Here is a 23983-nt window from a genome sequence, read left to right on the forward strand (position 1 = left end):
GACTATAAAGATTTAAAGTCACAGTATAGTCTCACCTCCGAGTTAGTGGGCCCACTTCCCTTATCAATTAACCTGTCAGTTGACAGCGAGGTTTAATTAGTTAAATACCTTTTTTAATGGAAAGAGTCTGCCTTGAGAAGAATTTGCCAGTTCCAGAATCATTTAACAATCAGGAGCATGTCACCACAAAAATCATTTTGCAAACTAAAAATGTTCTCTCTTGCTTTAGCAGATAAGTATAATGATTTTTTTTTATGTTTGTATCCCATTGCAACACAGGGGCTATTTCCATCTTACTGTATGAAAAGCTAGAGCTGTATTTGCCTCCAGTGAGCCTTTGCTTCAATTGCTTTAGAAGGGCGTGCTTGCGAATCTATAATATTGATGTGCACAAGTCTATTAATTAGAAATGTTCACAAACCAAATACTGGATCCCCCCATTGTACACCCTACAAATGTATTTTTCAGGATCTATCCAGCAAGATGACTGTGAAAATAGCCAATATGTATCATTCATGGTACTGTACGAACACTCCATTGATAACAACTAGCTGGAGCTCTCACAAAGTGTCAGCTGCAGAACTGGCAAGAAGAATTATGAAATTTTTTTAGACCACTCTCTTAAATTCTATAGTAGTGTGAGCATTAACGGGACCAAATCTTCAGTCTCTGAAAAAGGTATGTATATGAAAAGAAAGAAGAAACAATGCACTGTCGCTGGTATGTATATTGTCAAAGTGGGATGAGAGGACTAGATGGGGGAAAACAATTGTCTAAAAGGACTGGGTAGAACATGTACTACTTCCTTAGCTAATGATCTCATTATTCCCATTGACTTCATTTTTCCCATTGACTGTATTTTATTAAAGGGAAAATGGAAAAAGCTCAAAGTTATGTAAGTGAAGCATATCTTTTAGGTAAATCAGAGTTATAATAAGGAGTACTTGTGGCACCTTAGAGACTAACAAATTTATTTGAGCATAAGCTTTCGTGAGCTACAGCTCATTTCATCGGATGCAGCTCACGAAAGCTTATGCTCTAATAAATTTGTTAGTCTCTAAGGTGCCACAAGTACTCCTTTTCTTTTTGCGAATACAGACTAACACGGCTGCTACTCTGAAACCTGAGAGTTATGATAGTAGGTAATTATATAACATATTGCCCTGACAACCAATTGGTATCATCCAGGTTTGGGGTGACCAGATAGCAAGTGTGAAAAATCGGGACGGGGGTAGGGGGTAATGGGAGCCCATATAAAAAAAAGCCCCAAATATCAGGACTATCCCTATAAAATCAGGACACCTGGTCACCCTATTCAGGTTATGACTCCTTAGAATAGGTCTTAAATTCCTTTCAAACACTAGAAAACAGAACCTGTAACGATATAATGGACCGCATTCTGATTTCATTTACACTCACAGAAATATGGTGTAAATTAACTCAAATTATTCTGGATAGCGCCAGTGATGTTGCAAACAGAATTTATCACAATATATCAAGATGTAATTTTAAATAGGTGAGAGAGGATATGTGAATACCTTTAAATCAGATTAAACTAGGCCTATTTCAGTTTAGTTTAAATTGATAAGGAACCGTTTTAAACTAAACCAAAATAAGCCACTCTTAAACTGAAGTAAGAGTGTCTACACAGGTTTAACTAAATCAGTTTAATTGACCCAGGGCAAGTTTGTGTGTGGACAAATCCTGGACAATATTAAATGAAGCTCCCTTGGAATTCTACGGGCCATATCAAGAAGTCTTTAATTCAGGCAAAAGTCCTAAAGAAGTCAATAACAGTTTTCCTTAGGCAAGGTTTGAAGAATTTAGTGTCTAATAATAATTTGTATAAGCCATAGAGTATTACCAAATGATTGGTTTGTTACTTAAATCTCATCTTATTTTACAAACCAATCTCATATTAATAGGGCAGTAGGATTTATTTCTTAATATAATTAATTTCCTATGGACTTCCAGCTCTAAGTTTGTCTCCTTCTAAGTATGCTATTTTGCTGTGTCTGTTGCATATTGTAACATTAAGATGATATATTTTTTACATTATTCTTAAATTAAAATGTTGCATCTAAACAGGTAGGAGCTAGCGGCTGTTTGTGGCTAAAACTAAGCAGATTTTGACCTGATGGTGTGTCAATAATGAATCATTACCCTGTAGAGCTTGTTATGCATGTAGCACAATGTCTGTTATTGAATAACATAAGTGAGTAGCGTTCCTGTTTAAAGCGCAGGGAGTGGCATGTTACTCCATCAAATGGCCTTTGAAACCTTTGCCTGTAGGCCAAGTGTTCCTGCAATGAATAGAAAAACCAAAACACAACATGTCAAAAAGTATATGTGGATGCATACACCTTCTGTTTTTCCTCCGGGAAAAAGGTAAATAGGGTTTAAGCAATTTCCTTCTTATTTCTTCTTCTTCTTCTTAAGTATAAACTGACTGATTTGTTGGAAACATTTACCTTTTGCATGTCAGAGCAAGTTATCTGCATGTTTATTATACATTAAAATAATAGCCTAACATAACATATTCACACTTTGTCTATAAGAGACAGAGTTTAAGTTGCAGCAGGAAAATGAACATACACTGATAAACTGATTTGCAGCCGTGATTCTACCAAACAGTTTATATTGTAAAGGGTGTGTGTGCACGGGGGCAGGGGGGGAAGAGAAGAACATAAGAATGGCCATACTGGGTCAGACCAAAGGTCCATGCAGCCCAGTATCCTGTCTACCGACAGCGGCCAATGTCAGGTGCCCCAGAGGGAATGAACCTAACAGGTAATGATCTAATGATCTCTCTCCTGCCATCCATCTCCACCCTCTGACAAACAGAGGCTAGGGACACCATTCCTTACCCATCCTGGCTGACAGCCATTAATGGACTTAACCTCCACAAATTTATCCAGTTCTCTTTTAAACCCTGTTCTAGTCCTAGCCTTCACATCCTCCTCAGGCAAAGAGTTCCACAGGTTGACTGTGCGCTGTGTGAAGAAGAACTTCCTTTTATTTGTTTTAAACCTGCTACCCATTAATTTCATTTGGTGGCCTCTAGTTCTTATATTATGGGAACAAGTAAATAACTTTTCCTTATTCACTTTCTTTACACCACTCATGATCTCTATTATATCCCCCCTTAGTCTCCTCTTTTCCAAGCTGAAAAGTCCTAGCCTCTTTAATCTCTCCTCATATGGGACCCGTTCCAAACCCCTAATCATTTTAGTTGCCCTTTTCTGAACCTTTTCTAATGCCAGTATATCTTTTTTGAGATGAGGGGACCACATCTGTATGCAGTATTCAAGATGTGGGAGTACCATGGATTTATATAAGGGCAATAAGATATTCTCCGTCTTATTCTCTATCCCTTTTTTAATAATTCCTAACATCCCGTTTGCTGGCAGAAGCGGGGGGGAGCAAGAACTATTAACTTCTATTTACTTTAATCCTAAGAAGTCAACTTAAAGAATATGCAGCAGATTTCTGACATGTGCTAATGTTTCTTTACCTATGCATGTTTATTAGAAAGAAGAAAACTAGTATGAACACAAGTTAACTGCTAACCCAAACCATCATTTAAAAATTAGACTGCAGGTTTCACAGAAACATAGAAGAGTCGGACTGGAAGGAACCTCAGTAGGTCACCTAGTCCAGTCCCTGAAGTTCATTCACTTATTCTCTTGAATTTGCCTTTGCACTTTTTACTGAGAGCTGTAAAATATCGAAGAAGCACAAAACATTTCAGAAAAGGAAGTCATGAGTGCACTGCTGTACGCTTGTGTAAATAAACAAACAATTTCTGTCTGTGTTAGTATCTTTCAGAACTATTTGCAACATTGCATGTTGCGCTCCCAACTCTTAGTATTGGCTACCCCTAAAGAGAGCAAAATGTGCTGTTAGCACAGAATGTATAATCATTTCTTTAGTACGCTGTCAATATACATGTCTGCACACAGAAAGGGTATTTCTGTAGTTTAAAAATTTGACACTATATATATACACACACACACACACACACACACACACACAGATGCATAAATGCAAAATGTAACACTGACATTGAGAAATCAAGCATTCAAAGCTCAAGAAATTGCAACAGTTATAGTTGCTATCGTTACATATCCAGTGTAATTTACTACATAGAGAAAATTGTATGGGGTCAGATTCTGCACTCCTTATATTGTCAAAATTCCCAGTGAATTCAGAAAAAAATCTCAAGTTCTGCACAATTGGCCCCATAAACAGCAATATATGAAAGTTTCTATCATGCCTTTACTAGGGGCAGGTGTGTTGCTGTAGGTGAGGATGTGTTCTGTGCTATTGCCAGTTTCTATGGCTATTCTGCCCATGGAGAAGGCTATCATTCCATGACTATGCTGATAAGTGACTCCAGCATCTGACTTTTGGAAATATAGCACACACTTCCTCCTGCACTGGATTCTCTCCATATGCGGGGGAAAATAGGGCTATGCGCCATGGCGCTACTCCGTCAGGTTGCCTGACACTGCTAGCAGCACTCACATACCCTTTTTTCTTGTCAGGCAGCAGGGATCAGTGCTGTTCCCTGTGCACATACGCAAAGGTTGACCTTTAACAAAGAAAACAGGAATGGAAACTACTAGGTACGCACAACATGGAGCCTGATTCAGAGTCCACCTAAGTCAATGGGAGTCTTTCTATTGACTTCAATGACCTTTGATGAACAGGAACAATGTGCCAGAGTTAATGCTATGGTGAAGAAACCTTCAATTGGGGGGATTTCCTGACTTTTTAAGTGCTTGATTACCACAACCTTAATGTTGCACTAATGCCTGTTTCTGTATTTAGCTTTCTCTGTGGGATAATACACTGTCAAACATGCACTCGCACCCTTGGAAACAAAACATCGCATTGCTTTTGTTTCAAACACCACAGCCCTAATAACCACTATTCGTGATTTTTTACTGGACAATCTGATTTTTACATATATACAGCCTTCACATCACTCAACTTTAAATAGATTACAATGCCAGATTAAAAAGAAAAGAAGGTGAGAAATTTCCTGCCCCGGACATAAACCTTCCTAGAGGACTACATATTTCTGATTTTATTTATTTATTTATTTAAATGCTATTGTTCCACCTCTGTTGCAGGATGTCAGCCATTCACCTGTATGAAAATGACAGCAACTTGTCATAGCCTACATAAGAGGCCTACCTGACTTGCTGCAATAACTAGCATGCTATTTCCAAAGCTGTCATTCTTGTGTGTCATCCCTATCTGCTCCTCAAAGATTTGCTCTGACATGAACCAGTAAGAGCTGTAACTGTTACTGTCGAGGACTCTGCACACAGCAGTCTGTGTCAGCTGCACTGTGCTTAGGGTTTGTTTCACCCAATTATTTGTTTGTCATTTAAAGTCCTTGGTGTCGAGCAGGTGTTGTCAAGTTATTTTTGGCCCCCCAATGTGCTGGCAAAGCATAATGAGGCCTTCAGGTGAATACCCATCTCCTCAGCTAGATGCTAAGAGGATGTGCTGTTGAAAGACTCAATAGCAGTTAGGTTATCAGAATAAGATAAGATACCTGGGAGAATATGTGAAGGCAAAGAAAACCATTTTAACTTTTAAAATGCCAAAATCCTGAAGTAGGCAGCTACATACTCAAAACAAGGTCCTCATGTATTACACACAGGACAAACTTGAATTTATATTACCCCAAAAGCATGTACAGCAGAAGAGATTTGAGTTGTAGGCCATGCTAGGTAGCACCAGCCTTTTCAGGCAACTATAACAGCTTGCCAACGAATTAATAGCATTTAATAGTATAGATCAGGATCCCATTGTGCTAGGCGCTATACAAAGACAGAACAAAATGACTGTCCCTGCCCTCTCCCACAAAAGCTTACGATCTAAGTAAGGAAGCCTCCCAGCAAAGAAATAAGACTTCTCAGATATTTGAATTTCTTTTAGGTAATTTGGCGCTCAATTACATCCTCCTACACTAACAGGAAAAAACCTCACCTGAGGGTCTGATTCAAAGCTGATTGAAGTCAATGGGAATCTTTCTGGTAACTTCAATGAGCTATGGAGCAGGCCCTTCCCCACTGATGAAGTGTCCATTTTACATGTGAGCTGGAATGGGTAAGGTCACATGCTACCTGTATGGGTTCAGCAGCACAGCAGCTCACAGGTAAACTTGCGTACTCTAAGGACTTTTTTCCACCAAATGCATCCGATGAAGTGAGCTGTAGCTCACGAAAGCTTATGCTCTAATAAATTTGTTAGTCTCTAAGGTGCCACAAGTACTCCTTTTCTTTTTGCGAATACAGACTAACACGGCTGCTACTCTGAAACTCTAAGGACTGTTCACCATTTTGGCAATCAGACACCACAGGAGAATGTTTCAAAGGAACTTGTTAACCTGCAAGGCAAAGTAAGGGCTGGCACGGCCCAAAGGAGAGCGCTTGGGTGGCTATCAGGCTGGTGTTGTCAGGGCGCTGACACCCAGTGAAGCACAAGCAAGCAAGACTTCCTCACGCTGGAGGCAGGGGTGTAAGAAGGCAACTCTCAGTCCTGGTTACCCTGAGAATCATCACAGTACACAACAGTTCCTGCTTCCCAATCAGCCAACTTGCCAAGCAAGAGAAACCCAGAGTTTGGGTATGGTACAGAACACAGCCCTGCTGTCTAGATACTTCCCCATCTGAGTCAGTGGGCAGGGAGGAGATAAAGAGTAGGCAGGGCTCTGGCTACACACCCCCCATTATTCCATGGCCAGATGTGATGGGAAGAACTTAGCATCACCCTTTCAAAGGCTGCAGTAATTTCTTCTTCTTCTTCCTATCCCTCCGGTCTATCTTAGGTTTTTATACTGCTGCCCATCACCATAGTTTCTGAGTTCCATCTCCCAGAAGCAACTCCCTGAGTCACAGTTCCTTTCAGGGGCTCACATTGGGGAGAAACAGCTCTCTGCTCCTCAACGTTCTAACTAACCCAAATTAGTGAAACAGATTTCAATTAATATATTGCACTACTAGTATAGTTTCTCTCCCATTCTCTCAGAGAAAGCATAATGCACTGTCAAAACCCTAACACGTATATTGTTGCACAATTATCCATATCAACAACTATGAAATAATGCATCAGGAACAAAGAAAGAAAGAGTTACTGAAGTATTATCATATTCAAAGGTGCTATAGTGTTGTTTAATATTACCCAATCCTGGAATGTCTTATTACCAACAATAGGAATCAAACTCTGCAATTATACCCCCTTTGTGGTAGAAAACCTAGTGAGATTTGAGGGCAGCATGACTGTGTGAATAAGCAAATTATGAAACCGCAAGCAAAGGTAAAACTAGTGTTTTGAACCACCAAATTAGTTTTAAAATGTTGTTTCTTTTTAAACAATAAAGTTGAAATGTTTGCATGATTGACCTAATAAAATAAATCAATTAAACATTTCCTTTTTAATACTAACTTGAGATAGCCTTATACAGATGTGTCTTAGAATGCAACTTCACGTGCAACAGACGTTTTCTATTCTAAGCCACTCACCACAAAGTATTTAGGCTCACATTTTCAAAAGTTTCAGAGTAGCAGCCGTGTTAGTCTGTATTCGCAAAAAGAAAAGGAGTACTTGTGGCACCTTAGAGACTAACAAATTTATTAGAGCTTAAGCTTGCATCCGATGAAGTGAGCTGTAGCTCACGAAAGCTTATGCTCTAATAAATTTGTTAGTCTCTAAGGTGCCACAAGTACTCCTTTTATATTTTCAAAAGTATCCACTAATTTTATTAAAATGTCTCTGTTTCTATCATCCTCAACTTGAGACACCTACTGACTGATTTGCAGAGATGCTAAGCTCCCTCGATTCCACAATGGGAGTGCTACAGCTAAAATCAATGGGAGCCATGGCTGCTCCACACCTCTGAAAATGAGGCGTGAAGTTGGTCCTGCAAAAAGCAAAGCATTCAAAAAGCTAGCTGACACTTAAAACTCCAGGTCTTAATCTTTAAGAAAGAAAGAAAGAAAGAAGATTGGGAAAAACTCTCTCTCTCAGATAACTGTAGAAGAAAAAAAAAACCTAAGGACAACCATCTCTTGCATCAGTCTATTAGCACATACAGCTCAAGGCCATTTACTGTTCAAAATGGCCCTTAAAGCAATTTATTTGTTATCTCTTAAGTATAAGTTTACACTGGCCATTTAAAGAGCTTGTTGAGCAGTGTACAACACCCCTTTCACAAACACAATCACTCACCACTTGCATTCCTCTGTGTGCTCCTGACAAACACACAGAGTGCTACTAGTCAAATCTAGCTTAGAAAACAGTTTGTGACAGCAAATAAATTCCACATGCAGCCTGATACTGAGGATATGTCTACTACAGTGGCTGCTACAGCACTACAGTGTAGATACTTCCTACATGGATGGAAGGGGTTTTTCTATCAATGTAGGTAATCCATCTTTCCAAGAATTGGTAGCTAGGTTGATGGAAGAATTCTTCCGTTCACCAAGCAGTATCTACAACTCGACCTAACTACAACACACAGGGTGTGAAATTTCTCACAGCCCTGAGCGATGCAGTTAGGTAGATCTAATGTTTAGGTGTAGATCAGGCCTGAGTCAAGTTCTGCCTTTGGTTACACAAGTGCAATCTCATGTGAAGTCAATGGGAACTACACCTGTAGTAGGATTAAATAATGAGAGATTCATGAGAAGCTGAAAGTGTTCAGTGCCTCTCAAGATTTGTCACTAGGACTCTAATCCATCAAAGCACTAATGTAGAGGCTTAACTTTAACAAGTGCTTAAAATTAAGCACATACTGAAGTACCTCGCTGAACCGGGGCCCAAAATAAGAACAAATTAGGGAGCATTTACTCAGCTATATTTAATAAGAACTCAATCCTTCAACCCCCTGCATACTTTGGGACAAGCTAGTGTAGGTCTTTATAATATGAACCTTCTCTCATTTCTTACATGTCCTGATGAGCAGTGAAAGTTAACACTTTTGACATTTAAGATATCACTGGTATCTGAGTTAGCTGCCACTGAAATAAATAGAGCTGTTCACGCCTCAGAGCCTTTATTTCAGGCTCTTCACACACTTAGGCAAATATTGCTGCATTGCTGGGTCACATTTAAGGGTTTCTTCACCACCATAACATCTAGAGACTTACTTCTTTTCCCCCTCTCTCTTCAAACAAAAGCTGAGGGCTTATCTACAACATGCATTAGTCCCCACTAGAGGGGAGTAAATTATTGTGCGCACTAGGGTGTCATTCACTATCTGTGTGGACCCTGCTGGCGTGCACTGAAAATTCACTAGTGCATGTTAATGTTTGCATGTTTCAAACAGTACTATGTTAATGTGCACTAGGAAATTTCAGGGCATGCTAGCAGGCTCCACGTGGGCCAAGTGAGCACTAGAATTTACACCTCTAGTGCAGCATAATACACAGCTTAGACAAGCCCTGGGACTCTGGTCTGGTCTGCACTACAGACTTCCGCCGAGATAGCTGTGTTGATCAGGGGAGAGAAGAGGTGTGATCCCTGACCGATACAGCTATGGAAGCAGTAGCCTTTGTGTAGATGCAGTTATACTAGCAAAACTATGCTTTTACTGATATAGCTCATGGGGGGTGGTTTTACCAGTATAGCTGTGTCCACATTGGGAGCACTTTGCCAGTACAGTATATCAGCATTCCCACACCGGTAAAGTATTCCTAGTGTAGACATTCATGCTGGAGAGCAATAGGGAGGTATGTCTTTGCTACCTTTACTCCTTTTCCCACACTTTGGGAAATACTAACATGAATAACCCCACTGACTTCTATGGGGCAGCCGGAATGAATACGTACCATCATGCTCTACGGGATTATTTTACATGAAGAATCGTATTACAATACGCTGGTGCTGTGACAAGGCTAAACAGCATTTCTGTTCAGGAGTATAGTTGACAACTGAAGTAAAAAGCGTATCTGATCTGGTTTTTGAAACAACTTTTGAAGGTATTTAAAACTGCTCACTAAATCTGTTGACATTAAACGTATATTTTCACCCAGTGTTGCGAGACTTTGCTATATAGCTGTAGGCCAGTGTGATGCTCGATCTATTTTTTTTTTAGCTGACGGTAGTTTAATATAAAACAACGTGAGTAATGGCCTCAAAATCGGGCTTTAAGTTAGGAGGGATATTAAAATCCATAGAGTCCATTGAGGAGGAAGGTTAGATTCATTCGTATGGCTAGGTTTATGGTATACTTCATATGTTAGGCATAAAAAAAAGTATAACATATTAGGACAATATGTGTTTCTCAAAAGACCTTTGGAGAAAGCCATATAATACATCCTTACTGGACAAAAGGCCGTTTATCAAGTAGGGCACTTAAAAAAATTTAAATTAGGTTCTTTGGTAATGAGTCAGACTGGTCACTATATGAAAGCTGTTTCCTATAAAGATAAAGCTAAATTAGGGTCCATTCCTAATCAGTACTTTTGAGCAGGACACAGGGTAAATCTGCTGTATAGAGGCCTAACTATGCAGTGCAGTTAGAGGAAGTGTTACTCCTTAATCAGTAACAAATAGCTGTTTGCAGTGTTGTTTGTAGTTGTGTTGGTCCGAGGATATGAGAGAGAAAAAGCAGATGAAGAAGAGCTCTGTGTAGGCTCGAAAGCTTGTCTCTTTCACCAACAGAAGCTGGTCCAATAAAAGATATTACCTCACCCACCTTGCCACTGACAAATAGCTGATCAATTGCTTATCTTGCAGGAGGAGGAGACTGGGCTGTCAGAGAGAGTGACCTTCCACTGGTGTGAAGGGGGCCAAGTCTCAAGAGTTGGCAAAAGAAGCACAGAAGACATCTACACAGTATATTGCTGGGTGGGCCCAGGTTATTTACCTAAGTTAACTGATTCAGCCAGATAACATTTAAAATATAAATAAATTTAAAGGAAATACAGTAGGGGAAATCAATTAATATTGTTCAGTATTTTCTTAAATCACATATACATTGCAGCTGTATATGTTCCCCAATTCTCCTCTAGTGTGTAAAAGAGGAGTAACTTCATTGAGGTCGACAGCTATGCGGGTATAAAACTGATGAAAGTGAGAAGAGAATCAGGCTCACATGCCCTGGTCTTCAAAAGGTATTTAGACTCGTAACTTCCACTGATTTCAATACTAGTTAGGAGCCTCAATATGTTTGAGGATCTGGACCCATAGTCTGTAGTCTTAAAAGAACATTGTTGTGCTTTTCCAATTGAAATGAAATATATCTGTTAAGATAACAAATGCATGGTAAAGTATATTTAACTTATGTAAGGAAAATAAAAGAGGAGGGGGGAAAATCTTGGGTAAACAACAAAACAATACAGCTTTATCTAATCTCAATAATTTATTGCTGCTTGTCTCTGTGTGTGTGTGTTTTACTGACAAAATAAAATAAATTGAATCAGCTCACACATGATAACATGCTCTTTCCTAACTCATACTAATTGCTTGGCTAATTGATGTTTGTTGAACTTTCTCCATTTCATTGAGTGATTAGGTACAAAGCTAACAGTTGACATCTGTAGGCGCTTAACTGGCGTCTGTAATTACTGTTAATGTTAAATAATTGTTAGTTAATTGGAGTGGTAACTGACTGAATAGAATCCAGATTGTGAAGCAAAGAGACCCAGTTAAATAAACATACATTTTCCGAGAAAACAACGGTTTATTACAGTGGAGTGACTCACAGTAGTCTAGATACAGGAGGTTGACGGGCCTTTTCATTTATGAAATTTTATGCCAGAGTCCAACTTGGACTTCACTAATCTAGAAGTAGTTCACGTCAAAACCTTTGTTATCAAAACACTCTATCCCAAAGAATTTTTCAATCTTATTTTGACTTGATTTTTGCAGTTTCTGTTATTTTGCAGTGCAATGCTGAGAAGTCTGTTTGAGAAAATCAAATAGAGCTTAATCTACAAAATAAATACTGGAGCCAGAACAGATAAAATTATGCTTTTGTAAATATTGCCATTTTGCTCACTGATACCGGATTAATTTGACTTTGCTAAAATCAACATTTCCAATAAATCAGTAAAAATGGGCAAGGCCTCTTAAAATTACATTTGCAAATAATAATTTTAGGCACCCCTATAAAAAATATCATTGCTCACAGTTACTTGTATTTGCAAAAAGAAAAGGAGTACTTGTGGCACCTTAGAGACTAACAAATGTATTTGAGCATAAGCTTTTGTGAGCTACAGCTCACTTAATCGGATGCATTCGGTGGAAAATACAGTGGGGAGATTTATATACATAGAGTACATGAAACAATGGGTGTTACCATACACACTGTAACAAGAGAGTGAACACTTAAGGTGAGCTATTACCAGCAGGAGAGCGGGGGGGGGGGGACGGAGGGGGGACGGACACCTTTTGTAGTGATAATCAAGGTGGGCCATTGCCAGCAGTTGACAAGAATGTCTGAGGAACAGTGGGAGGTGGGGGGGGGTGGAATAAACATGGGGAAATACTTTTACTTTGTGTAATGATCCATCCACTCCCAGTCTCTATTCAAGCCTAAGTTAATTGTATCCAGTTTGCAAATTAATTCCAATTCAGCAGTCTCTCCTTGGAGTCTGTTTCTGAAGTTTTTTTGTTGAAGGATAGCCACTCTTAGGTCTGTAATCGAGTGACCAAAGAGATTGAAGTGTTCTCTGACTGGTTTTTGAATGTTATAATTCTTGACGTCTGATCTGTGTCCATTTATTCTTTTACGTAGAGACTGTCCAGTTTGGCCAATGTACATGGCAGAGGGCCATTGCTGGCACATGATGGCATATATCACATTAGTAGATGCGCAGGTGAACGACCCTCTGATAGTGTGGCTGATGTGATTAGGCCCTATGATGGTGTCCCCTGAATAGATATGTGGACAGAGTTGGCAACGGCTCTGTTGCAAGGATAAGTTCCTGGGTTAGTGGTTCTGTTGTGTGGCGTGTGGTTGCTGGTGAGTATTTGCTTCAGATTGGGGGGCTGTCTGTAAGCAAGGACTGGCCTGTCTCGCAAGATCTGTGAGAGTGATGGGTCATCCTTCAGGATAGGTTGTAGATCCTTGATGATGCGTTGGAGAGGTTTTAGTTGGGGGCTGAAGGCGATGGCTAGTGGCGTTCTGTTATTTTCTTTGTTGGGCCTGTTCTGTAGTAGGTGACTTCTGGGTACTCTTCTGGCTCTGTCAATCTGTTTCTTCACTTCAGCAGGTGGGTATTGTAGTTGTAAGAATGCTTGATAGAGATCTTGTAGGTGTTTGTCTCTGTCTGAGGGGTTGGAGCAAATGCAGTTGTATCGTAGAGTTTGGCTGTAGACAACGGATCGTGCGGTGTGGTCTGGATGAAAGCTGGAGGCATGTAGGTAGGAATAGCGGTCAGTAGGTTTCCGGTATAGGGTGGTGTTTATGTGACCATCGCTTATTAGCACCGTAGTGTCCAGGAAGTGGATCTGTTGTGTGGACTGGTCCAGGCTGAGGTTGATGGTGGGATGGAAATTGTTGAAATCATGGTGGAATTTCTCAAGGGCTTCTTTTCCATAGGTCCTGATGATGAAGATGTCATCAATGTAGCGCAAGTAGAGTAGGGGCATTAGGGGATGAGAGCTGAGGAAGCGTTGTTCTAAGTCAGCCATAAAAAATGTTGGCATACTGTGGGGCCATGCGGGTACCCATCGCAGTGCCATCGATTTGAAGGTATACATTGTCCTCAAATGTGAAATAGTTATGGGTCAGGACAAAGTCACAAAGTTCAGCCACCAGGTTTACCATGACATTATCGGGGATACTGTTCCTGACGGCTTGTAGTCCATCTTTGTGTGGAATGTTGGTATAGAGGGCTTCTACATCCATAGTGGCCATAGGATGGTGTTTTTAGGAAGATCACGGATGGATTGTAGTTTCCTCAGGAAGTCAGTGGTGTCTCGAAGATAGCTAGGAGTGCTGGTAGCGTAGGGCCTGAGGAGGGAGTCTACATAGCCAGACAATCCTGCTGTCAGGGTGCCAATGCCTGAGATGATGGGGCGTCCAGGATTTCCAGGTTTATGGATCTTGGGTAGCAGATAGAATACCCCAGGTCAGGGTTCTAGGGGTGTGTCTGTGCGGATTTGTTCTTGTGCTTTTTCGGGGAGTTTCTTGAGCAAATGCTGTAGTTTCTTTTGGTAACCCTCAGTGGGATCAGAGGGTAATGGCTTGTAGAAAGTGGTGTTGGAGAGTTGCCTAGCAGCCTCTTGTTCATATTCCGACCTATTCATGATGACGACAGCACCTCCTTTGTCAGCCTTTTTGATTATGATGTCAGAGTTGTTTCTGAGGCTGTGGATGGCATTGTGTTCTGCACGGCTGAGGTTATGGGGCAAGTGATGCTGCTTTTCCACAATTTCAACTTCCACATCGGTGGAAGCACTCTATGTAGAAGTCCAGTCTGTTGTTTCGACCTTCAGGAGGAGTCCACCCAGAATCCTTCTTTTTGCAGTCTTGGTAGGAAGGTCTCTGTGGATTAGTAAAACCAACCTTCCACACAAACTTCCTCGTGGCTGGATTTTACAAAAGCTAGACAAGCCATTTACAACACACACTTTGCCTCTCTACAAAAGAAAAAGGACACTAAACTCTCTGAACTACTACATGCCACAAGGGGCCACAACAGTGGTTCCCTTAACCCACCCAGCAATATTGTTAATCTATCCAACTATACTCTTAGCCCAGCAGAAGAATCTGTCCTATCTCGAGGCCTCTCCTTCTCATGAACACGATACAGTTCTGTGGTGACCTAGAATCCTATTTTCGACGTCTCTGACTCAAGGAATATTTCCACTAAGGTGCCACAAGTACTCCTTTTCTTTTTGCGAATACAGACTAACACGGCTGCTACTCTGAAACCAGTTACTTGTATTGTATTTTTAAAGTTTAATTTGAGAAATTATAGCTAATTATAGCTACTGTCTCTTCCACAGTAGGCAGCCCTAGCTCACTCTCCTGCCCTGGAGAACTCCCCTCTAGAACTTTAGCTGTGGGGAAAAAACACAATGTAATTGTGCATGAGGAGAGGACAGAGTGAAAGTGTACAGAGGAGGCAGCGGCTGTGATTTGAGCATAGAAGGGAGGATGGCATGCAGGTGTAGAGGGGGACCTATGCTCCCTTACTAAGAGCACCAGAACAATTTCACCATGTGAACAGCTGGCTGTGCCAATGCATCTTGCATTCTGTAGTGCAAAATGAATTCATGCTGATGGATATGAACCGCACAGATGCAACACTACGCAACAAGCTTCTTGTTCAGATAAAGAACATAAACTAACTCTCTCTTCTAGAAATTAGAGCAAAAGACAATCCCAAAACAAAATCCCCCCCACACACACACTTTTTTTTAAACTCTGAAGTTAAACTGAAACAAAGCAGTCTTTCTCCTAGTCCAGTTGTCAGCACTGCCTCATTACAAGAACGCTAGAGTCTTCAAAACAGCAAACCTCATCAAATGGTTTGTGATTTTCAGCCTAGCCTCTAGCAGACAGGATGGCAACATTTAATGTCATGGATATGGCCTGCCAGATGAGTTCACCTTCTAATTCTGCATCAGGGACTCCTTTGTGACCCAAAGCCCACAGACCCAATTCACAAACTCTCCTTTGAAGACATGCCTTGATCACAGTCCATTTAGGGAGTGAGCCCTCTTCAGAAGCACAAAGAAAATGTTTCCAGGCAGGGAGTTGTTCTTGCAGTACAATAATTCCTGGAGTTCTCTGGCCAACCAACTGAATAGTTTCCAAGGGCAGCAGAGGCACCACACACATAGCACAGAAGTAGCAAGCTGGGAATGCACACACCACCCACTGGTAGATATACAGAGATGTGAAGGTGGCAGCCAAAAAAAGGAGGAGAAGGTGGTGGTGGGCGAGTAGATTGGGGAAGGTTGCTCTGGGTTCCTGAGAAGAGAGGGGGAAAGGGCAGAAATGGGGGCTGTCTGTCTGCCCAGTATGGGGTGGGGGTTTTTTGCTATACTTAGGTATGCTGAGATTGTGTACATGCTTTTTGTATGTAGTGGTGAATTCCAATTACACTCACTACGGGAAATGGGGTGAGGTTGGTTCACCTGGAGAGAGAAGCACCTCTCTTCCACCATAGGAACTCCTGTGAACTGGATCAGGGAAGAGAAATATTTGTCTGTTTCACTTCCCTTTCTGCTTGCTAAAACAGATGGAGCAGGGGGTCTTCAAGTAATGATGTACCAGACAGACCTACAAGAGAAACAAGAACATGTGCCTATTTTTCTGGAGGACAATCTCTCTCCAGAACAACCTAAAAACCCAGAGCTTGCCATGAGCAACATTTCAGCTGCTACGGACAACTGGTAACCCACACCTATCTATCTACTTCATGCTGAGAAACTAAACATTTCCCTGACAGCTGGCTTTGGCACTAAGGCAGATGGATTCATAAAGTTTACATGAACATCCTGTAAACAATTTGAACATAAAAAGCTGTAACAGCCTAACTGGGCTCCTGATCAAAGAAAACTTCAGTATAGTATACAGAATAAAACTTCAACAGTTTGAGAATCATTTTTTTCCCCTACAGGAAAGGCTATTTTCTGGGGAGAGGGGTTAACATACATTGAATACAGAGCCAGTAGGAGAAATTGCCGGCTCCAGAACTGTTACTTTAAAGTGTATTTGTTATCAAAAGATAATGGAACTTCATTACTCTGGGAAATTACACTACAAAATTTGGTTAACAACATTCAGTACATGGGCCAGGATTAATGATGTTAATGTTGATGCTTTCAGACCTCAACGGAAAGTTGATATGTCCTTTTAAAGCACCTAAGGCAGTGGTCTCCAACCTTTTAATGCCCAAGATCACTTTTTGAATCTAAGGGCAAACCAGGATCTACCCCGCCCCTTCCCTGAGGCCCCGCCCCACTCACTCCATCCCCCCCTTCTCTGTCGCTTGCTTTCCCCCACCTCACTCACTTTCACCGGCCTGGGGTGGGGGTTGGGGTTTGGAAGGGGGTGCAGGCTCTGGGCTGAGGCCGATGAGTTCGCAGTGTGGGAGGGGGCTCTGGGCTGAGCCTGGGGCAGGGGGCTGGGGTGCAGAAGGGGGTGGAGGGTGCGGGCTCTGGGAGGGAATTTGGGTGCAGGAGGGGGCTCTGGGCTGAGGCAGATCGTAGGGGTGCAGGAGGGGGTACAGCGTGCTGGCTTTGGGAGGGGGCTCAGGGCTGTGCTTGGGTGCAGGAGGAGGTTCGGGGTGCAGGCTCTGGGAGGGGGCTCAGGGATTGCAGTGCGGCCTCCCACTGGACAGCACTTACCTCCAGCAGCTCCCGGTCATCAGTGCACACAGCGAGGCTAAGGCAGGCTCCCTGTCTACCCCGACCCCACACTGCTCCCAGAAAGGGCCAACATGCCCCTGCGGCCCCTGGGGTGGGGGGCAGGGGCACGTGGCTCAGTGCAGTCCCCTCTCTGCAAGCACTGCCCCCGCAGCTCTCCCAGCCAATGGGAGCTGCGGGGGCGGTGCATGCAGGCAGGAGCAGCACGCGGAGGGAGACCCCTGCCTCCCCGCCCCTGGGGCCGCGGAGCTGCGCTGGCTGCTTCCGGAAGCAGCTTGGGGCCGGGGTAGGCAGGAAGTCTGCCTTAGCAGCAGCCACACTGCACCACCCGCGATGGCAATCGACTGGTCGATCCTCTAGGATTGACTGGTTGGTGACCACTGACCTAAAGATTTGATTTTTATACTCAGACATACTGACTGAAATCGACTGGGAGATCTGCCAAACATCACTAGCACACTATAACCATGGACATACCTCTTAATCTGCCAAATCCCAAATGAGAAAGCAGGTCTTATGGTTAATGCACTGGACTGGGACTCAGGAGATCTGAGTTCAAGCCACAGCTCTACCGCAGACTTCTTGTATGACTTTGAGGAAATCATTTCATCACTTTATACCTCTGTTTCCTATTTCTAAAATGGTACTTCCTTTCTTGTACTCTTTGGCTGTCTTGTTTATTTAGATTCTGAGTAACATTTTCAAAAGCACCTGTTACTTAACAGCAAGTATTTAGGCATCTAACTCCCCAGCAGGGACTGAAGGGTCTAAATATTTTTTGAGGATCTGGACCAAGGAGCTTAAGTCCTATTTTCAGTGTCTTTCAAGGAAACATAGATTACTAAACCGCTAAGTGGTTTGAAAATTTTGCCCTAAACTTTTTGCAGCGTGGACTGTGTCCTGCTGTGTGTCCGTACAGAGACTAGCACAAGGGCCTCTGGGTGCTACTGTAATACAATAACTAACCACATAATAAAAGGGAATACAGTATAGGACAAATACCCACAATGAAGGACACAACCAATTAATAATTAAAATGCAGTGGGAGTCATTCCTTTTGTGCAAATAACTTTTTCTGTAGTATCAGTTTCACAATCTTTTGTTTCCGACGCAAAACATTTTAAAATAATAAACGTGAGAGAACACCACATTTGTGTGGCATGTAGATAATTTTGAGGGATATTTGAGAGGCAGACCAGGAATGTTTGCTTGTCAGTTTGCCATACCTTGTCAGATTGTTCAATCAGCCAGGGGCTTTGAAGATTTTCGTTGTGGTTTACCAAATGCAAATTTGACCTTTCTTAGACTGATTTTTATTGCTTCTGGCAAAAGGAACACTGGACAAAACAGGAGAAGAGTTGGCTCTAAAGCAAACAGCCCACTTTGCAAAAAAAGAGAACTTGAACTTGAAATGCATCAAACTGACAGTTCTTTGACAGCCTACTCAACCATCCATCCAGCAGACACTCAGAGGACAGACTAACAACAAACCCCAGCCCATAATGAGAATCCCTGCACCTGTCTGGAAGCAATTATTGACATTATCTCTAAACAGTGGATCTTTTTGAGATTATTTTCCTGATATTTAGCGCTTTGAATGTTAATCCCTTTAACAAAACTGTCCCCTATGCTTTTTCTACCCTCTTCCCCTTAATCTCTTTCTCCCAGTGGGGGAAAAAAAACACCCAAAACAAAATGAAACCAGTCAGCCTAGTTTTTCAGCACCTGGATTTGCACTGATTCTCCCCCTTGTCATTCATGTTGCCAACAGGAATTAGCATATGGCTTGAAGGGGAAACTCAGGAGGAGAAAAGAAAGATGCCATTTTGATGGAAATAAGGGGGCAAAGGAATAATCTACCATCAACTAAAAAGCTTATTTGTGTATGGTTTCCCAAGCAAAGCTTCGAAAAGCCTATGTTGATTTTAGGCTACACAAAGAAACCCTAATCCTTTCAAAGGAACTAAATCACCAAAGAAAAGTACCTCAGAAGAAAAGGCTCCCTGTCAAGCATGGTTATTCACAACCTAATAGATGCCACAAATCAAACTGGGTAAGTAAACAAAAATAAGAATGTGGGCAATGTGTTTGATTCTAAAAAGAAAACGAAAGGAAGAGGAACAGAGGCCTAGTCTTCATCAATCACTTTTCATCCTTCAATTGAAGAGATCCCTTCAGCCTAGTTACAGGCTATCAGTCAGGAATGTTGATTCACTGGATTGGCTTCTATTCTATTCTGGCTCAATCCCAGGAAAGGACTACTCAAATTCCAAAGCTTTTTACAGCAAATTAGCAAAATAAAGGTGCAGTCACATGTAGTTTGGAGGTCAGGGGTCCCTGAACACACAAGTCTTCCTCTTTTTTTATTTCTTTTGGTGACCTATTTTTTCCAGGGAGGAGGAAGGATGGCTGTAAATTCAAATTTAAATAGAACAGATAGCATAAGTTTGCCAAGTTGGATAACCTATTTTGAGCAAAAAAACCCAACCCCTTCAGATTGTCCTTCAAAAGGATATTAATACATAAAACAGGAAGACAGGTCCATAAGGCAATTAAAAATAGATATAATTCAATATGCATCAAAGTAATTTCAGAAGTAGTGTATCAGCATGGGAATCCCAAACATAAGGGGCTGCTTAATGCCCTCAGGTACACCTCCGCAGCTCTATGGAATCAAACGGTACAGAAATTGGCAGGATGTGGCATTTTTCACATTTAAAAATGATCCAACAGGACAAACCAAAACACCAAACCAAAAAAGCTCTATGTGAGAAGCACACAGTATAAGTCACCAACCAAATTATTCACCTAGATAACAGAAAAGGCTTAAATTTCAGTATAATCAAGCCTGTATTTTCTACTCAACCCTTGCTCCAGTGCTCCAATGAAATTATAATTTAAGACTGTATTAGATTAGAGCTGAAAGCGCATACCTTCTTACTAAGCAATTATCATGCACTGCCACTGAACAGGTGTTGGGGGGGGGGAGCGGGATTTGAGAGAAATGATCAAATAGATTTTATGTAATTTAAAGCCTTTGAATTATACACCTTGGCACAGCTAGTGATTCAAGACTCTCTCCCCACTCTGCCCTCAAAAAGAAAAGCGCCCCCACATTATTTTCAACAATGCTGCTTCAAATAAGCACTACACAGAAGCCCACTGTAGCTCACGAAAGCTTATGCTCTAATAAATTTGTTAGTCTCTAAGGTGCCACAAGTACTCCTTTTCTTTTTGCGAATACAGACTAACACGGCTGCTACTCTGAAACCTGTGATTTAAGGCAAGTATTCCTTTAATGTACTGTTAAATCATTAGTCACTATTGCTGTTTGGGAGATATGAATGGGATATTGCATATTTAAATGTGGCCCTCTATATCGTTTATTAACTTTACAGAAAGCATATGGCACAGCAAGTCATGGTTTATTACTATTATCCTGTGAATACTAAATGCTGGCTGGTTGTTACTGTCAGCAGTACAAATTGGCTATTCATAATTCCATGTCTATCATGTAACTGATGAGTAACAATCATGCTAAAATATTTTGAAAACTGTTGCAGTTATTTAAATGAGCTTAAATTAAAGCCATTTGTAAAATAAACTATTCCCTAATATTGTTATTTAAATTAATTCTGACTGGGCAGGCAATGCATTATTTAAAGTCTTTATTTTATATTGCTTTAGCAAAGCAATTCTGAAGCATATAGAACATGTCTGAAACCAAAGGAAACATAAAAAGTACTAACAAGCTGATTGCTACATTCCTGCATAACAAGTTACATTTTATCTCAAATTGAAATTGCCATGAAAAGAAATGCATGTAGAAAAATATATATGCTTATGATGGGGATTGCAGTCTTACCTTTATTTGTAACAGTGTTGAATAATTTTTCAGAGCTGGCATCAGATGCCTGAAATACCAATGAAAAAGAAGGTACACATTATACATATTATTAAAATACGTGCATGTATATTTATATACCTTAGAAAAACCAAAACAGGTTGACAAAACAAGAAAGCTGATGAAAGCTGCAGCTCCAGAAAAAAGTGTCCATAAGATGGTGCTATTTGGCTGTGTTTCACTGTCCTGCAGTGCAGATATTTATTTGGAAAGATTTTAGTTAATAAATTAAAAAATGATTCCTTATTCGACATATTAGCTGCACACAAAATATATTTTTGTACTGTGATACATAAGGCAACCCAACTTGTTCTGACAATGATTTTGCAGCCTATGACAGATACCATAATTCTGAATTACTCATTCCAGTCTCATGCGTTTGCAGTTCTGTATGTTTCTTTCTTTTTAAAAATTCTTCTTTTAAGATCCAGTGTATTTATCATTTCAGACTTAGGCCAGTGTTTGTCTGAATTGCTATAATGTGCTGTTTATTAAACACGACATTATTAAAGTTTAACGGAAATATCTCAGCATTGGACTCACTTTGGTCAAAATAATCTAGACACTACTCTATCTGCATAAACTGATAACTATTTTGTATTTTTTCCATCATGCCAGCTTGATCTTTGCTTTCTCTGAAAAATACCCATTTCATAATTATTACTACAATTTTCACTTCAGTAGGCTGACTAATTTTTTTAATCAATAAAACTGAAACCTTATTTAAATTTCATGTAAAAGAACTGTGTCTCTCTGTTCCGAGGACTAAATGTTAAAAAGTCAGCCAAGGGAAAATATCCCTGTAAAGGTTCTCCTCACCAACAACTTACTTCCCTAACATTTAGAAGTTCAAGTCTATTTATGTCTCTCTTGTGCATGTGGACACATATATGGGTATATACACACACATACACACACACAAAGCTTAAATCTATACAATATCTGAATTTACAAATTATACAAAAAATAAAACTTAAAATTTAACCATATTTCAGATACAACATTATTTTGGAATAATCCGCTTTTTGACATTTTATACCATTAAATGTGCTCATTAAGAAAATATTCTATTAAGGACATGGGGGAAAATACAGACTGCAAAATTTGTAAAATATTTTTAGTTTCTTGGTGTTTGGCTCTGATACAGCATTGTTTTCCATTTGAATTCAGTCAACAAAGCTTAAAAACATCCTGGGCTTGGAAAGCAAATAATTATACATATATACTTAAATGAGGAGGTCATTTCTGAAGTTGTGTCTAGCAAAATAAATGTATTAGACATGTACTATATTACACAATACATTATATATAAACTGATATATATATAAATCTATAGAGAGATACACACAAGTCAGTTTATATACAATGTATTATAATGTAATAACAAGCAATTATTCATTAATTTAACATCAAGTTAAAGTATCTTTTTTATATTCTTATTTATTAAAAATTGCTCTATTTGCTCCCAATTCTAAATGGATTTTGCCAGATTAATGTTGTATGTATTATTTAAAAGCTAAACTAAGCTATTTCTTTCTAATTAAATACCTTGTAAACACTGGATTTATTATCCAGTGATGCCCTTCTTGAAATTAGTGAAAATATGGGAATAAAGTACAAATTGAAGAGATAAAGGAAGCCATGTGTTTTAAAGAACAGTTGGACATTATTCCAACAAATTAGGAGATTTTTCCATGTTTTCATAAACGTGAGAATCATCCTGTTCTTTGATTAAAAACAATAGCCTTTCAGGCTGGATCTCATCTGCAACTGCCTTTCTAAAATCAGTTTCCCCTTAAAAGTCAAGTTCTTCCCAAAATCATCCTGCTTTTGAAAAAAAATCAAGCCTGAACTACTTTTATTGTAAAAAATTGCTTATAGGTTTTGAAATTCTTTTATTCCAGCATTTCAAAATGAAATAGCCTAGAAAATGTGTGTGCTTCTTAATAACCCCCCCCCCCCAACAATGGGAAAAGAGGGAAATATTTTTTTAAAGCTTGATGGGGGGGGGGGGCTTTTTTCCAAGCTCAGAATATCCAGGTGACAATTTTTTCCGGTTCATTGCAAAACACAAGAAACACCGCTGTGAAGTCTGTCTGTGACATTTGTTAGACCTAATGTGGTACATAATACATTCTGCCTGAACAACCTTTACACCTCAACCCAAATTAGGGACGTGATTATTAGCACGGCTACACAATAAATTAAAGACAATTTTACAAAGACAGAGGTTACTGGAAAGTGAACACCTCTTTTGCCTTATTAACTGCATTGTTGAATCTAACAGTACCAACTTAAAAAAGAAATGAAAACCAAAAAACCATCAACACCGCGTGTTACGATGCATACAGACAAGTACCGCCTGGTTAGCTCGAACAGCAAGTTACAACTTTGTTTTATAAATATGAAGCTTCATTAGGTGAACAGCAAAGCACACAACTAATAGTAAAAAAAAAAATCGTCACCAAACATGGTCCAATAATTAACTAATTCCTATACAATTATAACTTTCTTTACAATAATGAATTAGCCCAACCAAGTGGCACCTACACCTACCAAAAACAAACCATTCAATAGGAACGCCAAAAATCCACTAAAATGCAACGCCTGCAAGTGTTCTTGACTTCAAATCTCTTACACGACGACAATGAAAATCTATTGGCACCAAACGACAGCGTTTCTACTGTAGTGACGGATGATTTGAGGAAGTATGTTGTCAGACCTTGATTT

General features: G+C 40.2%; 1 protein-coding gene across 1 annotated transcript in view; it reads right to left on the reverse strand.

The window, feature by feature from the left end:
* The window catches only part of AUTS2 (activator of transcription and developmental regulator AUTS2), a 983370-nt gene that overhangs the window by 63613 nt on the left and 895774 nt on the right, over positions 1 to 23983 (reverse strand). Inside the window, 1 exon segment of the mRNA XM_038375820.2 lies at positions 21215 to 21263. Within this exon segment, the coding sequence (XP_038231748.1) occupies positions 21215 to 21263 (49 nt within the window).

Source organism: Dermochelys coriacea, chromosome 17 (genome assembly GCF_009764565.3).
Source record: "Dermochelys coriacea isolate rDerCor1 chromosome 17, rDerCor1.pri.v4, whole genome shotgun sequence".
Lineage (NCBI taxonomy): Eukaryota > Metazoa > Chordata > Testudines > Dermochelyidae > Dermochelys > Dermochelys coriacea.